The following is a 24652-nucleotide window of genomic DNA, read 5'->3' as shown; positions in this document are numbered from 1 at the left end:
TCTAGGGCTGGATGGAATGATTCAACACAGTTCAGTGACTAGAGCTCTGTTGGAACCCAGAAACCTGGGATTTTTGAGCTTTAGCTTTCTGTGCTTTCTGACACTGACCCCCAGGAGAACACTGCTTTTAACTTGAAGCCTTGGAGAAGGCTTCCAAATTTGAGGGATGGAGTTAGAGTCAGGGGTGAGTAGCTAAATAGAAGTGTGTGATTTCACATGGTGAAGGGTTTAGAATTGGAAGGTTTTAGAATATTGTGATAGGTATGGGACAAGATGGAGGATTTTGGGTGTTGTCCTTTTTGTCTTCTTCATGATTCCAGGTAGTAGTTTCTGGTTGGACAGTTAGTGTTGCACTGAGGGTCACAGGAATTTGGTTATTGGGTCAAAAGTATCAGTGATATAGGTGTTAGTTCTTTATTGGACTGTTTAGCTTTAAAAGACCTTGTAACTAGATAAATTCACCTCCATTTCGCTTGCTTTTAGCTGGTAGCTGGAAATGTTACTGAACTCTGTTTAGATAAGATTTAATAAACAACCAAGCTGGAACATGAGAAAATTTGTCTCCTTCATGTTTTTAATCCTGACTCTGAGTGAAGACAGAAAAAAATGAAGACAAGCCACTAATTAACTGGTGCAATTACCACATTTACAGAGCTCCATCAGAGATGCTATCACACGAAAAAGGGTTATTTTCTTGATCCTTAGTGTTTACCTTGTCTGTCAGTGCCCCAGGAAAGCTGAGACCCTTGTGCCCAACCACCCTGTCAGTGCCCATTTAGGTGGACCCTGCACTGAGCCATCCTGCTGGATCGGAGGGCAGCTCGACTGACTGAGTCAGGGAAACACCATCAGCCTCAGGGAGACCCCTCAGCAGGTCTGCCCATTGTTTGAACCCTTAGTGGGTCTTCCACTGTATTCAAGTAATTTCCCTGCTGCTGGAAACTGCAAACACCAGTGAAGGACTGACATTGACAGTTTATGGAATAATACTCTTCATAATATAAAATTGTGACAGGTTACAATTCAAGGATTGCCAGTGATAGTGCCTGACTGCAAAAATGTAATCAAAGAAATACAAAGACAAGCTCTAATCCCTGATAAAAGCATTCAGTGTGCACAGTGTGGTTCTTATGCAATAAACATCCCAGGTTCAGCCTGTTGACCATCCCAATTATGATGGAGTCTGGGCTCATGTTCCCTGTTAACCAGCACCCCCAGGTCCTTTCCCCCTGGCACCTTTCCACCCATTCTGCCCCAAAACTGTAGTGATGCAGGAGACTGTAGTGACCCAAGGGCTGGACACAGCTTTTCTTCTAGTTGGACTTTATACAATTGGCCATTCCTACCCTGAGTTTCTCCCTGCATCTATCTCTCAATATATTTTTCCAGGAAGCCCCAGGCACAGACAGGTGAGAGGAAAAAGAGCTGCCTGTGGGTCTGTGTGGTGTGTTGACCTTGGTCAGCACTAAGTTCCCACTGGCCATTTATATTCTCTCAATTGTCACAGAACCAAGAACTGGAGAAGCAAGAGAGTGAAATACCCTCAGGTCAAGATAAGGGCTGTTTGGCAAGCAAAGGGACAAAAGAGAAAAAAACCAGAAATTGTACAAATGCAACCACCCACCACCTTGCACCAGCAGACCATTGCCCAGCCAGGCTCTGAAGAACAGCTACAGGTTTTTTGCTGAGCATGTTATATGGCATGGCACAGCCCTTTCATCAATTCAGCTAAACCACTGGAAGGGCATTTCCCACTTAATTCTCCTCCTCTGTCACAGTGACAGCCAGAGAAGGAGGAATTGTTACTTCACCTCTCTCCTCTCATGTCCTCACCTCTCTGCTCTTTGCCTTGCCTCCTGTTACCTTTGGAGGTCATGGATGAACTCCAAACCTAAAATCAGAGGACCCAAAGGGGACCCACTGCACTGTGCCCCATCTTCCTTTCCTTTTGTGACTGTTGAAGGCTCAGCACACACCCCTAACTCCCCCAGGGCACTGCTCTCCTCACCACTGGTGTCCAGTGTCCACAGAAGAGGCAGTAAACAATCATTCTCGTGATTCTGACTACCAGGTGGTGGAGACATAATTATTAACTTATTGATCCCATCCACAGGGATGCCACAACACCCCCCGTCCCATTTCACTCCCAAGAAACACATCTCCTGTGCAGGTCTTCAGCCTGGCTTCATTTCATGGGCAATTCACCTTCCAGAAAAATTGGAATTATTCTTTTACAATTCTCAAATGCTTCTGCAAGAAGACTGACAGACTTATTTCAGCCATCTTCCCCCCTCAGTTCACCAACACCAACCTCAGGGGCAGGCTCTCACCACCCCACCTCCTCCATCCTCCCTCAGCCCACGCAGGAAGAACCAGAGGGGCCCACCCAGTGTGAGCCTGGACCACCCTTTCCCAGTGACCTTAGTGGGACAGGACAGCCTCCATGGGTCACCCTTCCACTCACTGCCCCTCCCAGCTGAGGTGCCAGCCTGTGAGGACAGGGAGAGAGATTTTCCCCAAACTTTCAGAGCCAGGAAGATGCTGTCCCATACACAGTGCATCCTCTTTGCTGAAGGACTGGATTCCTGACCAGACCCTTTCTCCCCTTCCCTCAATCCACCAATGAGAGGGTCCCATTCACCTCCTTGTCCACAATTTTTTTCCACTACTGGGACAATTACCAGAGGTGTTGTTTGGGTCCCTATCTCAGCACTGGTGTTCTCATGAGTGATTTGGGTGTCTGCATCAACTAATGTGTTCTTAAATGTAGGTCAGATGCATGTCACTGGTGACTCATTTGGGCCCTGCCTGGACCCCTGTCCTCTGATAGTACTGGTCAAGCTCCAGAGCTGTGTTAGAACTGCCACCAGCCACCTCAAGACAAGTTTCACTGTTGCCACATCAAAAAATTCTGTCTTCCTACAACACCCTGACACCAGATACCTCAAACACCACATTAAGTCAATAGAGTTAATTAGTATTTTTAAACACCTAAAATGAAAAAGGGCTTTGTGAGCCTGCACAACAAAACAACCTGCATCACTCATGGATGAGAATGGAGAGGTCTATTTGCTCATCCCCCACACAAGACAGTTCCTCCAGAAGTCTCATCTTCCCTTCCCTCAGGTGCCCATCAAAATGTTCAATCACTCCCTCTCCTCAGAGACTATGGTGGGAGAAGATAAAATTAAAGTACTGTGTGTTGAGATAAAGGCAGTTTAATGAAGAGAAGCACATAAAGACTACAAAAACACAGAAAAAAAAAAAAAAAAAAAAGAAAAAAGAAAAAAAGAAAAAGAAAAAAGAAGAGTTTTTTACTGTCACCTTCCATCAACTGCCAATGTCCAGGCTCTCCTGGGAAGCAGAGACACAGCATACTCAGCAGTTTCTTCCTTGACAAACAATCTGTTAATAAATGCTCTCCTGCCACACTCCTCCTCCTTTCTCTCAGCGTTTTTTTGCTGACCATGATGTCACATGGTATCAAATATCTCTTTGGTCAGAGGGGGTCAGACAGCCTGGCTGTCCTCTCCCAACCTCTTGACCACTTCCACCACATCCATGGCCTTTTACAGAGGAGGGTGGAGACACAGGCTTGATGCTGGGTAAGCACTGCCCAGAAAAACCCAAAATATTTCTGTGTTATCAGCACCATTCTAGCTCCAACTGCAAAGAACCAGTAGAAGGTTTAATTTGGTGAAATTTAACTCCATTTTGTGTAAAACCTATACAATGCTGTTACCCACCACTGAATATTCATCCCAAGCTAACTCTCACAAAAACAGCCCATAGAAATCTCTTTTCCCCTGGGCATATTGAGAAAGAACATGCTGAGGAAAGAATGACACAGACACATGGGCTGGGATGCAACAAAAATTTAATAAGACAAAATAGGGAAACTATGTTGTCCTGTCTGGAGATCCCAGTGCAGAGAGCACGAGGGACAGAAGGGAATTTGTGCCCCAGCAGGTGTCCCTCTGCCTGGTGCAGAGGGAGCAGGGCCAGCAGGTTGTCCCCAGCATGGCTGTGTGGGGTTCACAGCCCAGGGGAGCACAAGGCAGCAGGGACACAGGAGGGAAAGGACAGAGGGGCAGAGGGCAGAGGGCAGAGGGCAGAGGCAGGGATGGGCTGTGCTTGCCAGGAGCCCAGGCTGGCCCCATCCTGCTGCAGGAGCTGCTGGGGTTGCTCAGCCCCTGGGGAAGCAAAGAGCCGATGCTGCGTCCCCAGGGCGCTTCCATCCTGGCAGTCCCTGGCTTCCTTGCCCAGGGCCGTGGCCAGCAGCTTTAGCAGGGGAAGGACCTGGTGCCACAGAGGCCACTGCCCAAGCCTGAGAGGCCAAAGCCCCCAGAGCTGATGGGCACTCCCTGAGAGCTGAGGATGCTGCCAACAGCAGCAGAGGTGGAGGATCCCACGGCGGTGTTCTGTGGGAAGGAGCTGAGGATGGGGCCAGGCAGGGTCACCAGCACTGTTGAGGGTTCAATGATGACAGTGGAGTCCTGGCACTGCCTGACACAGGGCTCATTGCAGCTGTTGGCCAGCGGGGTGGGGCCGCAGGGCTGGCAGGGCCGGCACGGGGTGTAGCAGGACATGGCTTGGGCTGGAGAGGCACCTGGCAGAGAGGACATTGAGGAGCAGACCGTGAGAGGTGCTCGAAGAGCAACCTATCTCCATGGCTCAAGGCAAGATGGAGACAAGAGCAGGAGATGCAGAGATGTCCACAGGTTTTTCCTCACATTTAGCCCACACATTCCCTGCCAACAGCAACCAATCTCAGAAGGCTCCTGCCTGGACCAGCCCTCACTTCAGCAAAGCCCCAGCCTCCCTTCACACAGCCATCTCTCACATTTCACCTGACACAGAGAGTAGGGCCATGATGCAGCACAGGGCCAAGTGGCACTGAAAAATAGGAGGAGGATGAGGAAGGAGAGGAGAGGAGAAAAGTGACCCAACTCACCTTGATCCCAAGCAGACTGAGGCAAGAGCAGTGGATGAGAGAGTGAGGATGAGCTCTCTTTTATATTGCCCTTGCACTGCCCCAGGCCCACAGTCACTGCACAAGGGTAGTCATTTTCCTACAGACTCACCTCCAAAGCAAAATATCCTCCCTAATGCCACAGGTTGTGCTTTTATTTCCATCAACATTGCCATTTATTTTCCTCATTCCTGACATGACCACTAGTTGTCCAAGGATCCTTTCAAGTATGGAGATGAAAGACTGAAGGATTTCCCAGCAGGGATACACCAGCACAGGCTGATGTGCTAGAGGCACCTCTGGAAGGAAGGGATCATGGGACTGAGGAAAAATGGTAACACTGATTTCCACCCTCTTTTGCAGATAGCAAGGTCCTGCTGAGGGCAAGGTGTGTAGTGGCTGCTCTAGGCTTGGCTACAGCCCAGATGTTTGGAGATGTTTTCTCTGTGCAGAGGGGAACTCATCCTGGCCTGGAGCAAAGCCTGCAGACATCACACGCTGCTGGCTTGGCTTCACACCAAAAGGCTGACACACAGCCAGCCCAAAATTAGAGTGTGACTTGCCAGGTAGGGAGAGTCTCTCCCTGCAGATTTGCCTACTGAAGGCATTCCCTTCCCTCCTGGGACACGTCCCAGCTGCCTCCATGTCTGCAGGGCAGGGATGTTCAGCACTCCTTGGTGTAGCCTGGTTTTGTACCCAGGGCCCTCTTGAGCACATCCCCTATGCTCAGAATCTCCTCTTGTTTTCCTGTGTTTCTCCTGGACCTTTCTTAAGCCTTGGCCACAGGATGCCTAAGCTGCTGCCAGCTTTTCTGACCTCTTTTACTCTTCACAGGTGCCTCCATGCTATCCAAGCTGCCTGATGCCTGATTGGGTGTAAGATTTTTGATATCTGGGGGCTGCACATTGCTACTCATTTCCTCCCTGACACTGCCTCTTCTCTCCACTTTCTTTGGTGTGACAGCCAAGGCTGACCTTGATTCCAATGCTCACATCCAGTTCTTCCTTCTCTGAGCTGTGCATCACTGGTTTTTTCCCCATGACAGACTCCATGAGACTGGAAGGAACCCCTGGAGATCACCAATAGCCCAACAGCCCCTCTACACAGCATGATCAGCTCTTGGAGGATGCTCAGGGCCAAGTCCTGCATTTCTACAAGCATGAATAATACTGTGTCAACCACAGGCAAATTCTTTATCAACCTCACACTAACAACATATTTTCTTATGTTTCCCCGAAATTTCTTGTATTTCCAGTGTGCCTATTTCCTCTTGTCCATTCTCTGGAGAAGGCTCAGGAGAGCCTGGCTCTGTGTTCTGGACTCCTCCCACAGCTCTTTTAGCCACGGCTGAGCAGTGTGCCCAGGTGCCCCCTCACCTCTGGGGTGGACAGCCCCACCTCAAGCAGCCCCTCCTGTCCCAGTCAGCTCATGGGCCCCGAGTCCCTTTGTTGGACCTGCACCACTATGACTGTGCCTCTCCTATACTGGGCAGCTGCTCTCTGTGGCACTGATTTCTCAGCACTGTGGGGCAGAGGAGAGGGGTCACATTCCACAGCTGGAGAGCAAACCCTTCCTAGTGCAGCCCTGGATGCTGTCAGGTGCCAGCTCCACAAAGGCCCAGGGCTGTGTCCTGGTGCCCTGCAGGACCCCCTTTCTGTACTGCAAAACTCTTCAGCTGCCCCACAGCCCCAGCCTGTGAGGAGGAAGGAGTTTCTCCCTCCAGCCTTGCAGGACTTTGCCTAAAGGGGTATTGTTGTGGTTGTCAACATCACATTCATCATGTTAACACAGCACTGATTATTCATATTAGATGTCACCTTCCTAAATTAGTCTGCCTCTCTCTACCTGATACCATTCACATATTCCAAGAACACCTTTAGTTCTCCCATCAAAGCCTTCTCTTCTCTGTTGTCCTCAGCCTCTTGTCCACAAGTAAATGTCCCACCTCACTCACCACTCTGGTCAATCTTTGTGTATTTCACTTCCCTTGCTGGAGATCTTTCTGTGTTACAGGCCAGCAGGCAGCACAGCATGATTGATGCCACCTGGGGAGTGCTGAGCAGAGCGGGATCTTTGCTCCCATCAACATCCTGTTGGCAGCTGTGCTCTGGTAGCCCAGGATCTCAATGACAGTCCTTGATGTCCAGGAACACTCCTGGCAGTCCCTCCTGTTTTGGTGGTGTTATCAAAGCACCTCATCTGGGCCCTACTTTTCAGAGAATGAAGGATATGACAGGGTTGGCTACTACAAGCCAGCTTCAAATCTGGGCTCTACATGGACATATGTCACTGTGCCCAGCTGTGGCCTGCAGAAGTTCAGCCACTCCCTGCCCTCAGATGATCCTGCACAGCCCTGTGAGATCCTCAGCCCACTCCTGATGCCTCTCCTTGCCTCCCTGTCTCCAGAAACTCCCCCAGGAACATTGCACTCTGAAAATCCACAATATCAGAACAGCCTGGGAGAAGAAAGGACTGAGAGCAGACCTTTAAGGAAGACATGGGGACACTGGGGATTGAAAACTGGACATGAACCAGCAAAGTGCGTTGGCAGCACAGAAATTCCATCAGACCAAGGCTGCACAAACAGAAACAGGGCCAGCAGGTAAAAGGTAAGGATTCTACACTTCTTCTCTGCTCTGGTTAGACCTCACCTGCAGTCCTGAATCCAGTCTGGAGTCCTCAACTCAGAGGCATGGACCTGTTAGAGCAGCTCCAGACATGGGCTGCAAAAATGATCACAGGGATGCATTGCCCCTTCTACAGAGAAAGGCTGGAGGGAATTGAGCCTTTTGAGGCAGGAGAAGAGCAGGCTCTGGGGAAAACCTATTGCAGCCTTTTGGTATGAAAAGGGGTTGAATTAAAAAGGTAGAGAAAGATGTTTTCTCAAGGCCTGCAATAACTGGACAAGGAGCAAGAGTTTTCAACTGAAATAGGATAAATCCAGATGGGACAAAAGGAAGATTTTTGCTGTGTTGAGTGTGATAAGACTCTGGAAAATGTTGCCTAGAGAATGATAGGGTGTCCCATCTTGGGAAGGGTTCAAGGCCAGGTTTGCTCAAACCTGATGTGATCCAGTGAAGGATATCAGTGAACATGACAACAGAGTTGGACTAGATAAACCTTAATGGTCTCTCCCACCCAGACCCATTCCATGGCCCCATGACCACAGGGGTCTGTGAGAAGGCAGCCCCATGCACTCTGTCCCTCCCTGAGAACATCCTGTGTTGGGATGGGATGTGCTGGAATCTGATGGGAATCCAGATCCTCTGTCTGCTCAGTAACACATTCACTGCTGAGTACTTGTGTACAGTGCTGAGCTGAGCACAGAAAAGGAAAAGAAGTGCAAACAGAGTGGATGTTTGTTCCTGGACAATGTAGGAAAATTCTATGCTGACCCAAAGAGGCAGAGAAACTGAGAAGCCAGAGGGTGACTGAGGGCACACTGAGCACACCCAGTGCCAGCCTGTGCTGACAGCCAGTGCAAAACCAGCCCCAACAACCCCCTCCCACAAACACCCCTGGGGCAACAGCTCTGCCCTGGGAGAGTGTCTGCAGGGCAAAGGAGGACACAAAGGCACAGGCTGGGATGCAGCACAATTTAATGAGTCAAAAGAGGGAAATGAGGGGGATCCAGGTGGAGGCCACAGTGCAGGGAGCAGCTTTAGCAGGGGAAGGACCTGGTGCCACAGAGGCCACTGCCCAAGCCTGAGAGGCCAAAGCCCCCAGAGCTGATGGGCACTCCCTGAGAGCTGAGGATGCTGCCAACAGCAGCAGAGGTGGAGGATCCCACGGCGGTGTTCTGTGGGAAGGAGCTGAGGATGGGGCCAGGCAGGGTCACCAGCACAGCAGGTGGCTGGATGGCCACATGGGAGTCCTGGCACTGCCTGACACAGGGCTCATTGCAGCTGTTGGCCAGCGGGGTGGGGCCGCAGGGCTGGCAGGGCCGGCACGGGGTGTAGCAGGACATGGCTTGGGCTGGAGAGGCACCTGGCAGAGAGGAGAGAAAAAATCAAGGCATGAGCCATGTGTGAAATATAATATGTCACCCCCTACATGGGCAAGACCCTTTTCCTCACCCCTAAAGGATTTCACTAGGAGCCCACAGGCATCTCCTTTCCTTCCAAAGAGTGCAGCAGGAATTGCAGACCCAGGAAGGACCCCACGTAACCCACGGCTCTGGAGACATCTCTGCCAAGCCTGAACCTTTTCCTTTCCCCACTGTCTGCATCCTTTCCTCTCCCAGTGTATGCCTTTCCCAGGGCCCCAGAATATGACAGAGAGGTATGTGTGGAGACAATCCACAATTGGAGGAAAAGGAGGATAAGGATGAGGACAAGAGAAAAGTCTCTGAAACTCACCTCGTTCCCAGTGAGATGGAGCTGAAAAGAGAGGATGAGAGAGTGAGGAGAATGTCCTGCTTTTATACTGCTCCTGCACTGCCCCAGGCTCACAGTCACTGCACAAGGACAGTAATTTTCCTACAGACTCACCTCCCACGCAAAATGCCCTCCCTAATGCCACAGGTTGTGCTTTTGTTTCCATCAGCAATGCCATTTTTATTTCCTCATTTTTGATGTGACCTGTAGGCCTCCAAGGATTCTTTCAAGCATTGAGATGAAAGACCCAAGGATTTTCTGGGCAGTGACACATCAGTGCAGAAGATGAGCTGCATGTGCTGGAGGGTCTGTGCACACAGCTGACACATATCTGGGGATGTATCTGGGGTTGTTTTGTGCCCTCTTTGCAGACAGCTGAACATACCCTCCCACCAGCCTGTCTGCTCCTCATGTGCCAGTTTGTTTGGCAAGGCTGTCCCCTTTCATGGCAGCCTGGTGGGGTGTGCCATTGTCACTATCAGATTGGGAATGGGGAATAATGAAGCAACACACACCCATGACTTCTCCCGAGGCAGAAAGAAGCAGTTTATTGAAACCCCCTGCACTTATACAGGATAGATCGTGCAATACAGAATAGAAAAGGCTCATTGGTCCAAGAGGGCAACACCTCTTGAGAACATGCCTCCATCAAAACATCACGTAGCACACGCACTGCTCTGGGACAACACCTGGTGTTAATCTATGTTATTCATTCTTCCTTCCCTTGTTAAACTCTGAGAAAGTCTCCAGCCTGGGAAAATGTGAGTTGGAATTTTCCCTGAGCCTTCCGCAGTGCCCACATGCCAGCAGCAGTTGTGAGGGAAGGTAACTTTGCTCTCCTGAACACCAGAATTCCCTGATTCATGGAGCTGGGTCCCTTCTAACTCTCCTAGGGGTGTGTGGAGGTTCAGTAAATGCCTCGTTCTTCCCATTTTCCTCAGGTCACCATACACTTTGGCCCCACTCTTTTCCCCATACTAGCTGAGGACACTTTTCCAAAACAAGCTGATTATCCTGGAAGCCTCCAGAGCTGTGGGAGTGATGGCAGCAAATTGATGCTGAGGGCAACGTCTGTTTGAGCTGCCTGCAGCTCTGTACAAGGGGATGGTGACTGGAGATGGGTTCCTGAGGTGTGGATGGAGCTGCCCTTGCTGGAGGGGAATTCAGCTGTGTGTGGGTCATGGGCCTGCACACAGCACATCACAAGGCTGACACACGGCCAACCCAAAATTAGGCTGTGACTCCTGACAGGCAGAGAGAGTCTCTCCCTGGAGATTTGCCTACTGAAGGCATTCCCTTGCCCTTCTGGGACGCGGCCCAGCTGCCCCCATGTCTGCAGGGCAGGGAAGTGCAGCCCTGCTTGATGTGGTTTGAGAGCTGGGTTTGCACCCAGGGCCCTTCTGAGCACATCCCCTCCCTCAGCATCCCCAGGCATGTGGCACTTCCAGCTCTCATTCACTGGGGACTGGGCAAGTTTCCAGCTTCTCCATGGTGTTGATTTGTGCTCCAGGCTGCAGCAGCCTTTGGGTCAGGGCAAAGGAAGCATGATGAAGCACTAATGCCAGGGGAATCAGTCACCTGCAAACCAGGGGCTTGTCCCAGATGATGGAGAGATGTTTCCTGCAAACATTTAACTGTGCAAAGCACTCAGGAGAGACTCCCACCACAGCATGAGACAAGCCTCAGGCCAGCTAGATGAGGCCTGTGCATCACTTCCACCCTCTGCTTGTATGGGTTGAGTATTCTCAGGGAATCCTTGCCTTGGAGCTCACCCACTGCAATTATGAACAGCGCTTCACTGCCCCAAGCCAACATCTGCCTGCACAGAACCCCTCCTGCACTTCTGCACTCACTGCCATGACTCTTCTTGGGCTATCTTCTCATTGTGGCACATGAAAGGATCATGCAAGGCAGAGCAGGAATGTCAGAAATGTGGAAATGAAATGACAGTGTTGACAGAAACAAAAGCACAGCTTGTGGTGTTAAGGAGGATATTTTGATTTGGCGTTGAGTCTGTTAGAAAATTACTGCCCTAGTGCAGTGACTGTAGGCCTGGGGCAGTGCAGGAGCAGTATAAAAGCAGGAGCTTCTCCTCACTCTCCCATCCAGTCCTCTTGCCTCCATCTCACTGAGAAGAAGGTAAGGTTGAAGACTTTCCTCCTCTCATTTCTTCTATTCTCCCCTCTCCTGTTCTCTGCACATACCTGCCCCTTTGTTCTGTGGCAGCTCATGGGGATGCTTATGATGGGAGAGGGACAGGAACAGAAAGTGTGCTAGGAAGAGTGTGGGACTTGACTGAAGTGAGTGATGGGATTGGTGGGATTACCCTGGCCTTGGCTGTTCTTGGCAGGGAACTGGTTGGCTAAATGGAAGGAGAAGCCTGTGGGCATCAGTACAACACCTCCAGCTCTTGTTCCCATCTTGGCTTGACAGGGCAGCTGCATAGTGTGGTGAGGGGTTACTCTTCAAACACCCCTCATGATCTGCTCCTCTCTCCTCTCTGCCAGGTGCCTCTCCAGCCCCAAGCCATGTCCTGCTACACCCCGTGCCGGCCCTGCCAGCCCTGCGGCCCCACCCCGCTGGCCAACAGCTGCAATGAGCCCTGTGTCAGGCAGTGCCAGGACTCCCATGTGGCCATCCAGCCACCTGCTGTGCTGGTGACCCTGCCTGGCCCCATCCTCAGCTCCTTCCCACAGAACACCGCCGTGGGATCCTCCACCTCTGCTGCTGTTGGCAGCATCCTCAGCTCTCAGGGAGTGCCCATCAGCTCTGGGGGCTTTGGCCTCTCAGGCTTGGGCAGTGGCCTCTGTGGCACCAGGTCCTTCCCCTGCTAAAGCTGCTCCCTGCACTGTGGCCTCCACCTGGATCCCCCTCATTTCCCTCTTTTGACTCATTAAATTGTGCTGCATCCCAGCCTGTGCCTTTGTGTCCTCCTTTGCCCTGCAGACACTCTCCCAGGGCAGAGCTGTTGCCCCAGGGGTGTTTGTGGGAGGGAGTTGTTGGGGCTGGTTTTGCACTGGCTGTCAGCACAGACTGGCACTGGGTGTGCTCAGTGTGCCCTCAGTCACCCTCTGCCTTCTGAGTTTCTCCGCCTCTTTGCATCAGAATGGAATTTCTGTAAACACTTCAGTGGTTACTTGTACTTTCTGCACACACTTTTTGATTGTTTCTCACTCAGCTCAGCACGGCATGGGAAGTACCAAGCAGTGAATATATAACTGCAAGGACACAGATTCCAGCTTCCCATCAAGTGCCAGGCAAACCCTTCCAAACAGTATTGTGCCATTATATCTGTTACTCAAAGTTCCATTAAAACTCACCCTGAACACTTCCCATGATGGGATATGCCATTTTCCATTTCCCACCACATCTTAACCTCTTCCATCTACATCTATCCTATTTCAGTTTAGAAGTGTTGCTCTTTGTCCAATCTCTGCAGGCCTTGATGAAATGTCTCTCTCCAACTTCCTTATCTGTCCCCTTTACATATTGAAATGCTGCAATAAGGCGTCCCCAGAGCTCTTCTCCTGCCTGAACAAACTCAAGTCCCTCTGCCTCTCTCCATGGCAGGAATATTGCATCCATGTGATCACTTTTGCAGCCCTTGGCTGGAGCTTCTCTAACAGGTCCATGACTATTTGAACTGGGGATTCCAGACTGGACAAAACACTCCAGGTGGGGTCTAAGGAGAGCCGACTTTCTGGCCATATTTCTGTTTGTGCAGACCAGGATATGTTTGAATTTCAATCTTCATGTCAAAACACATTTCTGGCTCATGTCCAATTTTTTTATCTCCATCATTTCTGGTTCCTTCTCTGCAGGGCTGGTTTAACCCATTTCTCTTCTACTCTTGGCCTTGTTGAAGTTCCTGAGTTTCACACGGGGTCATTCTCAAATCTCTGAATTAAAGCACTTCCCTCAAGCCTCGGCTTGGTGTAATGCACAACTCCTTCAGTGTCCACTCAGTCCCACTATCTATGTGTTTGAAGAACATATTAACAAATACTGGTCCCTGTATGGATCCCTGATGGACACATCATCGCTGATTTCCACTTGGACATTGAGCCCAAGCATATAAAACCTTGGATGCTCCCAAAATTCTCCTGGAACACTGTAACTTGCAGGTGAGGAAGGAAGAAGCCATGACTCCAACTGACCCCCTGACCATCAGATCCAGCTTTGCCCTCCTGGCCTTGGAGCTCATTCTGCAGAAGGGGCACGTGGCCGCTGCTGACATTGGCAAAGAAGCCTGGGTTGTGGTAGGCTCTGGAAGGGAAGAAACCCCAAAAGTCTCACAGAAGTGGATGGGAGGAGAGAGGAAGAGAAAGGAAACTTTATCTTGCCCTGGCTGCCATCATTCTTCAGGGGCAGGCACAAACCAAGAAAAGTCCCAGGAGATGAAACAGAGGACCAGTTGTTTAGATCTGATTATTAAGAAGTGCCTCTGCCCAAATTAAAGTCCAGATGAGACCATATGCCAAAGTCAACAGAATGTATTTTATTTAACGATAAATTTGAGATAGAGATGGATAGAAAGAAATAAGACCTAGAGGAGGGTGAGAGAGAGGAAGAGTGTGAGAGACAGACAGTTTGAGTTGAAAGATATAACCACCCTGAAGACCCAGTGGCATCCTGTTGTTTTTTTCTTCTGGTCTTTTCAGTGTTGGGGGTCCCCGAGTCATTCTTCTGGGGTATCACCTTTGTACAGTCCAAGTTCTGGGTATCCTCAGGGTGTAGATACACTTCCCATAGCTTGGGAGGAATGTGCATAGGCAGTTGCTTCCTTTTCCACAGAGGGAATTTTTGGATGCTCCCCAGATCTGCCTCCAGTCCTGGAATTTTCACTTTCCAGTTGCAAATTCCTCTCTCTGTGCTTATCTCGAGTTCCTTCTGCAGTAGCTTATCTTATTCTGTGGCCTTGGCAGTGTTTAAGGCAATTGTGATCTTTAAGCCTCTCACACCAGTCTGTACTGCTGCTGACTGGGCTGGAGCTCATTGTCTTCAGAGCAGCCAGTATTGCTCTGTGCTTCAAAGGTGTGGCTAAACCAGTGCAAAGAACACACCAAAGCCTGAGCTGTGCTGCACAGGGCTGGCCCACCATCAAGACCATCCCTTTCTCACGCTGCATCACCCACAGTGGAGGCCAGGAGTGGGCAAGCAGCTGGAGCTGATGCTGTCACTGCCCTGGAGCTCCAGCTAGCTCTGACCCCACTGACTGCTGTGGGTGCATCTCAGCAGTGGATTCACCTAAGGTGCAGCCAAAGAACCAGGAGTCAGAGGAGTGGCAAGGAGGCAGAGGGGAATCTTCTGTATGAGTTCTGGAAAATCTTCACTCCAAAAAGATCAGGAACAGAAGACAAAACAAGGGGCTGATTCAGTCGCTTTTAAACTGGGGAATGCAATGGGAGGGTACAAAGGAACAACCAATAGGGGATAACATGGGAGGAGACAAAGGCGGGGTGACAAGCACAACATCCTATGAAGGATCCTTTGGGGAGGAGTTACATTGTACAATCCAATAAAGCATCAAATAACTGGTAACAGGCACAGAAATTTCTAGCAGAGAAGGCAGGAACTGGGGAAGATTGACATCTGGGAGGAGGCGAGGAACAGAACATTTGGGAGCTATGGGTGTGGCAACCAAGGGATTGACATCCAATTGGGAGGGGAAAGCTTGAGGAAGGAACTATTGAGCATCCAATAAAGGGGAGAATAAATTAAGGGGAAATAAATATAACAGAGCAAACCACAACATGATACAACCAGGACAAATGACCCCAGTTGACCAAATGGCTGTTCCAGGTCATGTAGAATCACTGAATCACTTAGGTAAAGACCTTTAAGATTAAGGGGTCCAACCATTAACCTGGCTCTTCCAAGCTTAACACTAAACCGTGTCCTCAAGTGTCACAAGAAAAGATGTCTTTTAAATCCCACCAAGGATGGTGATCCCACCACAACACTGGGATGATACAATATCATGCTTAGGAATAAAGCTGTGGGAAGTCTTCCCAGAGTGGCCATTCTTTAGCCATTGCCTGGGCATTGGTCTGCCTGTGCCAAGTGATAGCCTTGGAACCACTTTGTGTTTTTCTATTTCCTCCCATCCCTTCATAGAATGTCCTAATCTTGACACCAGAGTATGCCACTCTCTTGCTTTTCCAGTTCTCCCCCTTCCCACTGGGTGAGCAGATCATGAGAACCACTGCTCAGTGCTTAGTGCTGGTCACAACACCACACAGATCCACAGGCAGTGCTTTTCCTCTTTGCCCTGCTCCTTCCTTGTCTCTGCCCAGGGCTCCCTAGGAAGGTTTTTGGAGAGATGAAGGCAGGAAAAGACATTGGGCAGGAAGAGAGCCGGCGAGTGGGGGCTGAATAACTCAAAGTTTTGTCCAGAAGCAGCTCAGGGAGGGATGAACTGCTGCAGGACACAGCTGGGCACAGTGACACACATATTCCCAGAGCCCTGAAGGGCAGCAGACTTGGGACCAGCCAGCTCTGTCTCCCCATATCTCCCTCAGCCCCCGCCCAAGCAGCAGTCCCAAAGCAGGGCTAGGGAAAGGGGCTCTTGCAGTCACCACATCAGAACAGGGGTGACTGTACCAACTGTACCCTGGCACTGAGGGCTGTCACCAGCACCCTGGGCTGTGCAAGCAGGACTGGAACTAGGAGAGGGGTGGGAACCACGATGCTGCTCAGAACTGCTGCCATCCCCCATGTTGGGCACAGGCTGTAATGTAAGGGCCACCAGGACCAAGGGGAGTGATTTGGGTGTAAGGTGACAAGGGTTGTGAGGATGTCAGAGCACTTGACTTAGGCCCAGGGATTACTGAGTATGGGGACAAGAATGGTTTGGTTAGAGACAGAAAATCATGTTTGGGGTAAATGGGGCCAGTGAAGAAGAAAGGTTCATTCTACCAGATCCAAACATATGAAGAAGTACAGAAAGTAGCAATACCATGATAGAGCAGATTTAACTCTCCTGTCTTAAAAGGCACTGAAACATCTTCTCCTAAATCTGTCACACAGAACCATCCCTGAGCAGCACCACTGTCCCTGGGAATCTTGGGAGATCAACAACAGGGAAAGGATGACACGGAGGCGTGGGCTGGGATGCAACAGAAATTTAATGAGTCAAAAGATGAGAACAAGGTCACTGTGAGTGGAGCCTCAGTGCAGAGAGCTCCAGGGTCAGCTGAGAATCTCCATCACATGGCAGTGGCAGAGATGCCAGCAGGTGTCCCTCTGCCTGGTGCAGAGGGAGCAGGGCCAGCAGGTTGTCCCCAGCATGGCTGTGTGGGGTTCACAGCCCAGGGGAGCACAAGGCAGCAGGGACACAGGAGGGAAAGGACAGAGGGGCAGAGGGCAGAGGGCAGAGGCAGGGATGGGCTGTGCTTGCCAGGAGCCCAGGCTGGCCCCATCCTGCTGCAGGAGCTGCTGGGGTTGCTCAGCCCCTGGGGAAGCAAAGAGCCGATGCTGCGTCCCCAGGGCGCTTCCATCCTGGCAGTCCCTGGCTTCCTTGCCCAGGGCCGTGGCCAGCAGCTTTAGCAGGGGAAGGACCTGGTGCCACAGAGGCCACTGCCCAAGCCTGAGAGGCCAAAGCCCCCAGAGCTGATGGGCACTCCCTGAGAGCTGAGGATGCTGCCAACAGCAGCAGAGGTGGAGGATCCCACGGCGGTGTTCTGTGGGAAGGAGCTGAGGATGGGGCCAGGCAGGGTCACCAGCACAGCAGGTGGCTGGATGGCCACATGGGAGTCCTGGCACTGCCTGACACAGGGCTCATTGCAGCTGTTGGCCAGCGGGGTGGGGCCGCAGGGCTGGCAGGGCCGGCACGGGGTGTAGCAGGACATGGCTTGGGGCTGGAGAGGCACCTGGCAGAGAGGAGAGAGGAGCAGACTGTGAGGGGTGTTTGAAGAGCAGCCTCACCACACCACGAGGGAGATCCTTTCTCTCAACCCCTATGAGCACCACCAAGAAGGCCAAAGCCAGGGACAACCCCCCCCACCCCGAGCCCAGAGCTCAGGACACACCTCAATCTATATCCAGCCTTTCTGCCCCACACATCTGCCCTCTCCCATGGGAAGCAGCCTCAAGACACAGCAGGGAACATGGAGAGAGGGATATGGTTAGAAATCCCAGAGATGTGTAAGGTGGAAGAGAAAGGGAAGGAGCGAGGGCACAAGGAGAATCCAGAGGAAGACAAGAAAAGGCTCAAAACTCACCTTGTTCCCAACAAGATGGAGCTAAAGGAGTGGATGAAGAGTGAGGAGAAGCTCCTGCTTTTATACTGCTGCTGCACTGCCCCAGGCCCACAGCCACTGCACAGGGGCAGTAATTTTCCTGCAGACTCATCTCCAAAGCAGACTGTCCTCCCAAATGCCCCAGGTGGTGCTTTGGTTTCTGCCAACGCTGCCATTTCATTTCCTCATTGCTGACATGGCCATTGGGCCACAGAGCATCTTTTGAAGTGTTGGGATGCGAGTCCTGAGGCTTTCCCGACCATGGTCACGTCAGCACGGGCAGAAGATGTGCCCCATGTGCAGGAGAGGGCTGTGCAGGCACAGCATGTGGCTGTGGGCAGATATGGGGAGTGGTTTTGCAAGCCCCTGTGAGGAAACAAGGTCGTGTCCTTCCCCCAGTGCAATCCCCTCCTGAGTAGCTGCAGTGCCCTGAGTGTGGGCATGCTGCATCTCTGTCCCTCCCTGTCCCTCCCTGCTCAGGCCACGAGTCGCTGGGCATTGCCTCTCCAGGCAGCTTTGTCACATTGCTGCTCTCACATTGCCAAAGAAAGCTTCTCCTTGAGGGAAGACATTTCCTGGTTGATTTGGCAGACTTGTCTCCTCTCATTGCCACCTCTGGGGGACCCCAACTGGTGCTGTAGGCAGGCTTGTGGAAGAACAGCAGTGTGCTCTCAAAACCCCTTGATCACTCAACAAGTGAGTCCAGCACCTCTGGACTCAGGTGCCTCTCCTCTCCCCTCCTGAGGGATGTTGGTTCTTTGGACATGGCTCTCTTTTCCCCCCTCTCTTCACCCCATGCTGCACTTTGGCTGCACCTTTGCACTGTTACGTGGGGGACACTCAAAGTATGAACATGACCTGACACACAAAGTCCTTCCCTGCTTTTCAGTACACACTGTCAGTGCTGAGAACTGACTGAGAACCCCAGTATTGCCAAGCAGGTCAGGCTGAGGGCAGTGGCCTTTGGAGCTGTGCTGTGTGGGACAGCCCAGTGCTTGAGGATGGTTTTCCTGGAAAAGAAGTGGAGTTGCCCAAAGGATTTAGGACTGGCAGGATCCTGCAGTGCCACATCCCTGGGGGTGCTCAGGGAAGGAATATGCTCAGAAATGGCCAGAGTACAAAACCTGCTCTCAAAATACACAGAAGAGTGCTGCACTTCCGTTCCCTGCAGACATGGAGGCAGCTGGGACGGTCCCAGGAGGGAAGGGAATGCCTTCAGTAGGCAAATCTCCAGGGAGAGTCTAATTTTGGGTTGGCCATATGTCAGCCTTTTGGTGTGAGGCAAGCAGCAGTGTGTGATGTCTGCAGGCCTGTCCAAGGCAGGGATGGATCCCCCTCCAGCAAGGAGAGCTTCATCCTGGCCTTGGGAAAAGGGGGTGCTTGGCAGCTCATTCATGGGTCAGGGATGCTTACAGGACCGACAATGTGTATGGAAAATGGGTCCCTGCAGATTATGGCACAAAACGCGCAGGAAATTGGATTGTGGATGAGGAGAGAGGGAAGAATACGCTGCAATCCCAAGAACCAGCAGACCTCTCTGACAGAGGGGGCAGAGAGGCCCAACCCTAAACGTCTTCTTCAGGAATCACAGGATAAGTGCGGGCAAAAATCTCATTCCACAAGCCTGCCTACAGCACCAGTTGGGGTCCCCCAGAGGTGGCAATGAGAGGAGACAAGTCTGCCAAATCAACCAGGAAATGTCTTCCCTCAAGGAGAAGCTTTCTTTGGCAATGTGAGAGCAGCAATGTGACAAAGCTGCCTGGAGAGGCAATGCCCAGCGACTCGTGGCCTGAGCAGGGAGGGACAGGGAGGGACAGAGATGCAGCATGCCCACACTCAGGGCACTGCAGCTACTCAGGAGGGGATTGCACTGGGGGAAGGACACGACCTTGTTTCCTCACAGGGGCTTGCAAAACCACTCCCCATATCTGCCCACAGCCACATGCTGTGCCTGCACAGCCCTCTCCTGCACATGGGGCACATCTTCTGCCCGTGCTGACGTGACCATGGTCGGGAAAGCCTCAGGACTCGCATCCCAACACTTCAAAAGATGCTCTGTGGCCCAATGGCCATGTCAGCAATGAGGAAATGAAATGGCAGCGTTGGCAGAAACCAAAGCACCACCTGGGGCATTTGGGAGGACAGTCTGCTTTGGAGATGAGTCTGCAGGAAAATTACTGCCCCTGTGCAGTGGCTGTGGGCCTGGGGCAGTGCAGCAGCAGTATAAAAGCAGGAGCTTCTCCTCACTCTTCATCCACTCCTTCAGCTCCATCTTGTTGGGAACAAGGTGAGTTTTGAGCCTTTTCTTGTCTTCCTCTGGATTCTCCTTGTGCCCTCGCTCCTTCCCTTTCTCTTCCACCTTACACATCTCTGGGATTTCTAACCATATCCCTCTCTCCATGTTCCCTGCTGTGTCTTGAGGCTGCTTCCCATGGGAGAGGGCAGATGTGTGGGGCAGAAAGGCTGGATATAGATTGAGGTGTGTCCTGAGCTCTGGGCTCAGGGTGGGGGGGTTGTCCCTGGCTTTGGCCTTCTTGGTGGTGCTCATAGGGGTTGAGAGAAAGGATCTCCCTCGTGGTGTGGTGAGGCTGCTCTTCAAACACCCCTCACAGTCTGCTCCTCTCTCCTCTCTGCCAGGTGCCTCTCCAGCCCAAGCCATGTCCTGCTACACCCCGTGCCGGCCCTGCCAGCCCTGCGGCCCCACCCCGCTGGCCAACAGCTGCAATGAGCCCTGTGTCAGGCAGTGCCAGGACTCCCATGTGGCCATCCAGCCACCTGCTGTGCTGGTGACCCTGCCTGGCCCCATCCTCAGCTCCTTCCCACAGAACACCGCCGTGGGATCCTCCACCTCTGCTGCTGTTGGCAGCATCCTCAGCTCTCAGGGAGTGCCCATCAGCTCTGGGGGCTTTGGCCTCTCAGGCTTGGGCAGTGGCCTCTGTGGCACCAGGTCCTTCCCCTGCTAAAGCTGCTGGCCACGGCCCTGGGCAAGGAAGCCAGGGACTGCCAGGATGGAAGCGCCCTGGGGACGCAGCATCGGCTCTTTGCTTCCCCAGGGGCTGAGCAACCCCAGCAGCTCCTGCAGCAGGATGGGGCCAGCCTGGGCTCCTGGCAAGCACAGCCCATCCCTGCCTCTGCCCTCTGCCCTCTGCCCCTCTGTCCTTTCCCTCCTGTGTCCCTGCTGCCTTGTGCTCCCCTGGGCTGTGAACCCCACACAGCCATCCTGGGGACAACCTGCTGGCCCTGCTCCCTCTGCACCAGGCAGAGGGACACCTGCTGGCATCTCTGCCACTGCCATGTGATGGAGATTCTGAGCAGACTCTGGAGCTCTCTGCACTGAGGCTCCACCTCACAGTGACCTTGTTCTCATCTTTTGACTCATTAAATTTCTGTTGCATCCCAGCCCACGCCTCCGTGTCATCCTTTCCCTGTTGTTGATCTCCCAAGATTCCCAGGGACAGTGGTGCTGCTCAGGGATGGTTCTGTGTGACAGATTTAGGAGAAGATGTTTCAGTGCCTTTTAAGACAGGAGAGTTAAATCTGCTCTATCATGGTATTGCTACTTTCTGTACTTCTTCATATGTTTGGATCTGGTAGAATGAACCTTTCTTCTTCACTGGCCCCATTTACCCCAAACATGATTTTCTGTCTCTAACCAAACCATTCTTGTCCCCATACTCAGTAATCCCTGGGCCTAAGTCAAATGCTCTGACATCCTCACAACCCTTGTCACCTTACACCCAAATCACTCCCCTTGGTCCTGGTGGCCCTTACATTACAGCCTGTGCCCAACATGGGGGATGGCAGCAGTTCTGAGCAGCATCGTGGTTCCCACCCCTCTCCTAGTTCCAGTCCTGCTTGCACAGCCCAGGGTGCTGGTGACAGCCCTCAGTGCCAGGGTACAGTTGGTACAGTCACCCCTGTTCTGATGTGGTGACTGCAAGAGCCCCTTTCCCTAGCCCTGCTTTGGGACTGCTGCTTGGGCGGGGGCTGAGGGAGATATGGGGAGACAGAGCTGGCTGGTCCCAAGTCTGCTGCCCTTCAGGGCTCTGGGAATATGTGTGTCACTGTGCCCAGCTGTGTCCTGCAGCAGTTCATCCCTCCCTGAGCTGCTTCTGGACAAACCTTTGAGTTACTCAGCCCCCACTCGCCGCCTCTCTTCCTGCCCAATGTCTTTTCCTGCCTTCATCTCTCCAAAAACCTTCCTAGGGAGCCCTGGGCAGAGACAAGGAAGGAGCAGGGCAAAGAGGAAAAGCACTGCCTGTGGATCTGTGTGGTGTTGTGACCAGCACTAAGCACTGAGCAGTGGTTCTCATGATCTGCTCACCCAGTGGGAAGGGGGAGAACTGGAAAAGCAAGAGAGTGGCATACTCTGGTGTCAAGATTAGGACATTCTATGAAGGGATGGGAGGAAATAGAAAAACACAAAGTGGTTCCAAGGCTATCACTTGGCACAGGCAGACCAATGCCCAGGCAATGCCCAAAGAATGGCTACTCTGGGAAGACTTCCCACAGCTTTATTCCTAAGCATGATATTGTATCATCCCAGTGTTGTGGTGGAATCACCATCGTTGGTGGGATTTAAAAGACATCTTTTCTTGTGACACTTGAGGACACGGTTTAGTGTTAAGCTTGCAAGAGCCAGGTTAATGGTTGGACCCCTTAATCTTAAAGGTCTTTACCTAAGTGATTCAGTGATTCTACATGACCTGGAACAGCCATTTGGTCAGCTTGGGTCATTTGTCCTGGTTGTATCATGTTGTGGTTTGCTCTGTTATATTTATTTCCCCTTAATTTGTTCTCCCCTTTATTGGATGCTCAATAGTTCCTTCCTCTAGCTTTCCCCTCCCAATTAGATGTCAATCCCTTGGTTGCCACACCCATAGCTCCCAAATGTTCTGTTCCTCGCCTCCTCCCAGATGTCAATCTTCCCCAGTTCCTGCCTTCTCTGCTAGAAAGTTCTGTGCCTGTTACCAGTTATTTGGTGCTTTATTGGATTGTACAATGTAACTCCTCCCCAAAGGATCCTTCATAGGATGTTGTGCTTGTCACCCCGCCTTTGTCTCCTCCCATGTTATCCCCTATTGGTTGTTCCTTTGTACCCTCCCATTGCATTCCCCAGTTTAAAAGCGACTGAATCAGCCCCTTGTTTTGTCTTCTGTTCCTGATCTTTTTGGAGTGAAGATTTTCCAGAACTCATACAGAAGATTCCCCTCTGCCTCCTTGCCACTCCTCTGACTCCTGCTTCTTCGGCTGCACCTTAGGTGAATCCACTGCTGAGATGCACCCACAGCAGTCAGTGGGGTCAGAGCTAGCTGGAGCTCCAGGGCAGTGACAGCATCAGCTCCAGCTGCTTGCCCACTCCTGGCCTCCACTGTGGGTGATGCAGCGTGAGAAAGGGATGGTCTTGATGGTGGGCCAGCCCTGTGCAGCACAGCTCAGGCTTTGGTGTGTTCTTTGCACTGGTTTAGCCACACCTTTGAAGCACAGAGCAATACTGGCTGCTCTGAAGACAATGAGCTCCAGCCCAGTCAGCAGCAGTACAGACTGGTGTGAGAGGCTTAAAGATCACAATTGCCTTAAACACTGTCAAGGCCACAGAATAAGATAAGCCACTGCACAAGGAACTCGAGATAAGCACGGAGAGAGGAATTTGCAACTGGAAAGTGAGAATTCCAGGATTGGAGGCAGATCTGGGGAGCATCCAAAAATTCCCTGTGTGGAAAAGGAAGCAACTGCCTATGCACATTCCTCCCAAACTATGGGAAGTGTATCTACACCCTGAGGATACCCAGAACTTGGACTGTACAAAGGTGATACTCCAGAAGAATGACTCGGGGACCCCCAACACTGAAAAGACCAGAAGAAAAAAACAACAGGATGCCACTGGGTCTTCAGGGTGGTGATATCTTTCAGCTTAAACTGTCTGTCTCTCACACTCTTCCTCTCTCTCACCCTCTTCTATTTTGTATTTCTTTCTATTTATCTCCACCTCATATTTATCATTAAATAAAATACATACTATTGACTTTGGCATGTGGTCTCATCTGGACCTTAATTTGGGCAGAGGCACTTCTTAATAATCAGATCTAAACAACTGGTCCTCTGTTTCATCTCCTGAGACTTTTCTTGGTTTGTGCCTGCCCCTGAAGAATGATGGCAGCCAGGGCAAGATAAAGTTTCCTTTCTCTTCCTCTCTCCTCCCATCCACTTCTGTGAGACTTTTGGGGTTTCTTCCCTTCCAGAGCCCACCACAACCCAGGCTTCTTTGCCAATGTCAGCAGTGGCCACGTGCTCCTTCTGCAGAATGAGCACCAAGGCCAGGAGGGCAAAGCTGGATCTGATGGTCAGGGGGTCGGTTGGAGTCATGGCTTCTTCCTCACCTGCAAGTTACAGTGTTCCAGGAGAATTTTGGGAGCATCCAAGGTTTTATATGCTCGGGCTCAATGTCCAAGTGGAAATCAGCGATGATTGGTGTCCATCAGGGATCCATACAGGGACCAGTATTTGTTAATATGTTCTTCAAAAACATAGATAGTGGGACTGAGTGGACACTGAAGGAGTTGTGCATTACACCAAGCCGAGGCTTGAGGGAAGTGTTTCAATTCCGAGATTTGAGAATGACCCCATGTGAAACTCAGGAACTTCAACAAGGCCAAGAGTAGAAGAGAAATGGGTTACACCAGCCCTGCAGAGAAGGAACCAGAAATGATGGAGATAAAAAAATTGGACATGAGCCAGAAATGTGTTTTGACATGAAGGTTGAAATTCAAACATATCCTGGTCTGCACAAACAGAAATATGGCCAGAAAGTCAGCTCTTCTTAGACCCCACCTGGAGTGTTTTGTCCAGTCTGGAATCCCCAGTTCAAATAGTCATGGACCTGTTAGAGAAGCTCCAGCCAAGGGCTGCAAAAGTGATCACATGGATGCAATATTCCTGCCATGGAGAGAGGCAGAGGGACTTGAGTTTGTTCAGGCAGGAGAAGAGTTCCAGGGACACCTTATTGCAGCATTTCAATATGTAAAGGGGACAGATAAGGAAGTTGGAGAGAGACATTTCATCAA

General features: G+C 51.4%; 3 protein-coding genes across 3 annotated transcripts in view; 2 read left to right on the top strand and 1 right to left on the bottom strand.

Moving 5' to 3' along the window:
* Window positions 1-4010: 4010 nt before the first annotated feature.
* On the bottom strand, window positions 4011-4589 carry LOC130263861 (feather keratin 1-like). Its single transcript, XM_056511729.1, has one exon. It carries the CDS (start codon window positions 4587-4589, stop codon window positions 4284-4286), a length of 306 nt encoding a protein of 101 aa, XP_056367704.1. The 3' UTR covers window positions 4011-4283.
* A 2909-nt stretch (window positions 4590-7498) lies between these two features.
* On the top strand, window positions 7499-12182 carry LOC130263885 (feather keratin 1-like). The gene is made up of 3 exons (XM_056511753.1): window positions 7499-7581; window positions 11385-11487; window positions 11856-12182. Exons 1-3 carry the CDS (start codon window positions 7499-7501, stop codon window positions 12180-12182), a joined length of 513 nt encoding a protein of 170 aa, XP_056367728.1.
* Window positions 12183-13490: 1308 nt separating this feature from the next.
* The window catches only part of LOC130263884 (feather keratin 1-like), a 29845-nt gene continuing 18683 nt past the window's right edge, over window positions 13491-24652 (top strand). Inside the window, exon 1 of the mRNA XM_056511751.1 lies at window positions 13491-13607. Coding sequence (XP_056367726.1) covers window positions 13491-13607 — 117 coding nt within the window. The remainder of the gene's footprint in view (window positions 13608-24652) is intronic.

This window comes from Oenanthe melanoleuca, chromosome 27, assembly GCF_029582105.1.
Source record: "Oenanthe melanoleuca isolate GR-GAL-2019-014 chromosome 27, OMel1.0, whole genome shotgun sequence".
NCBI classification, from domain to species: domain Eukaryota; kingdom Metazoa; phylum Chordata; class Aves; order Passeriformes; family Muscicapidae; genus Oenanthe; species Oenanthe melanoleuca.
This window is presented reverse-complemented; position numbering and strand designations above follow the sequence as displayed.

Coding starts and splice junctions, on each gene's coding strand:
- LOC130263861 (XM_056511729.1), bottom strand. CDS start 4,589: ATGTCCTGCTACACCCCGTGCCGGCCCTGCCAGCCCTGCGGCCCCACC.
- LOC130263885 (XM_056511753.1), top strand. CDS start 7,499: ATGAACCAGCAAAGTGCGTTGGCAGCACAGAAATTCCATCAGACCAAG. Junction 7,582..11,384: donor ACAGGGCCAGCAGGTAAAAG/GTAAGGATTCTA, acceptor TTACTGCCCTAG/TGCAGTGACTGTAGGCCTGG. Junction 11,488..11,855: donor TCCATCTCACTGAGAAGAAG/GTAAGGTTGAAG, acceptor CCTCTCTGCCAG/GTGCCTCTCCAGCCCCAAGC.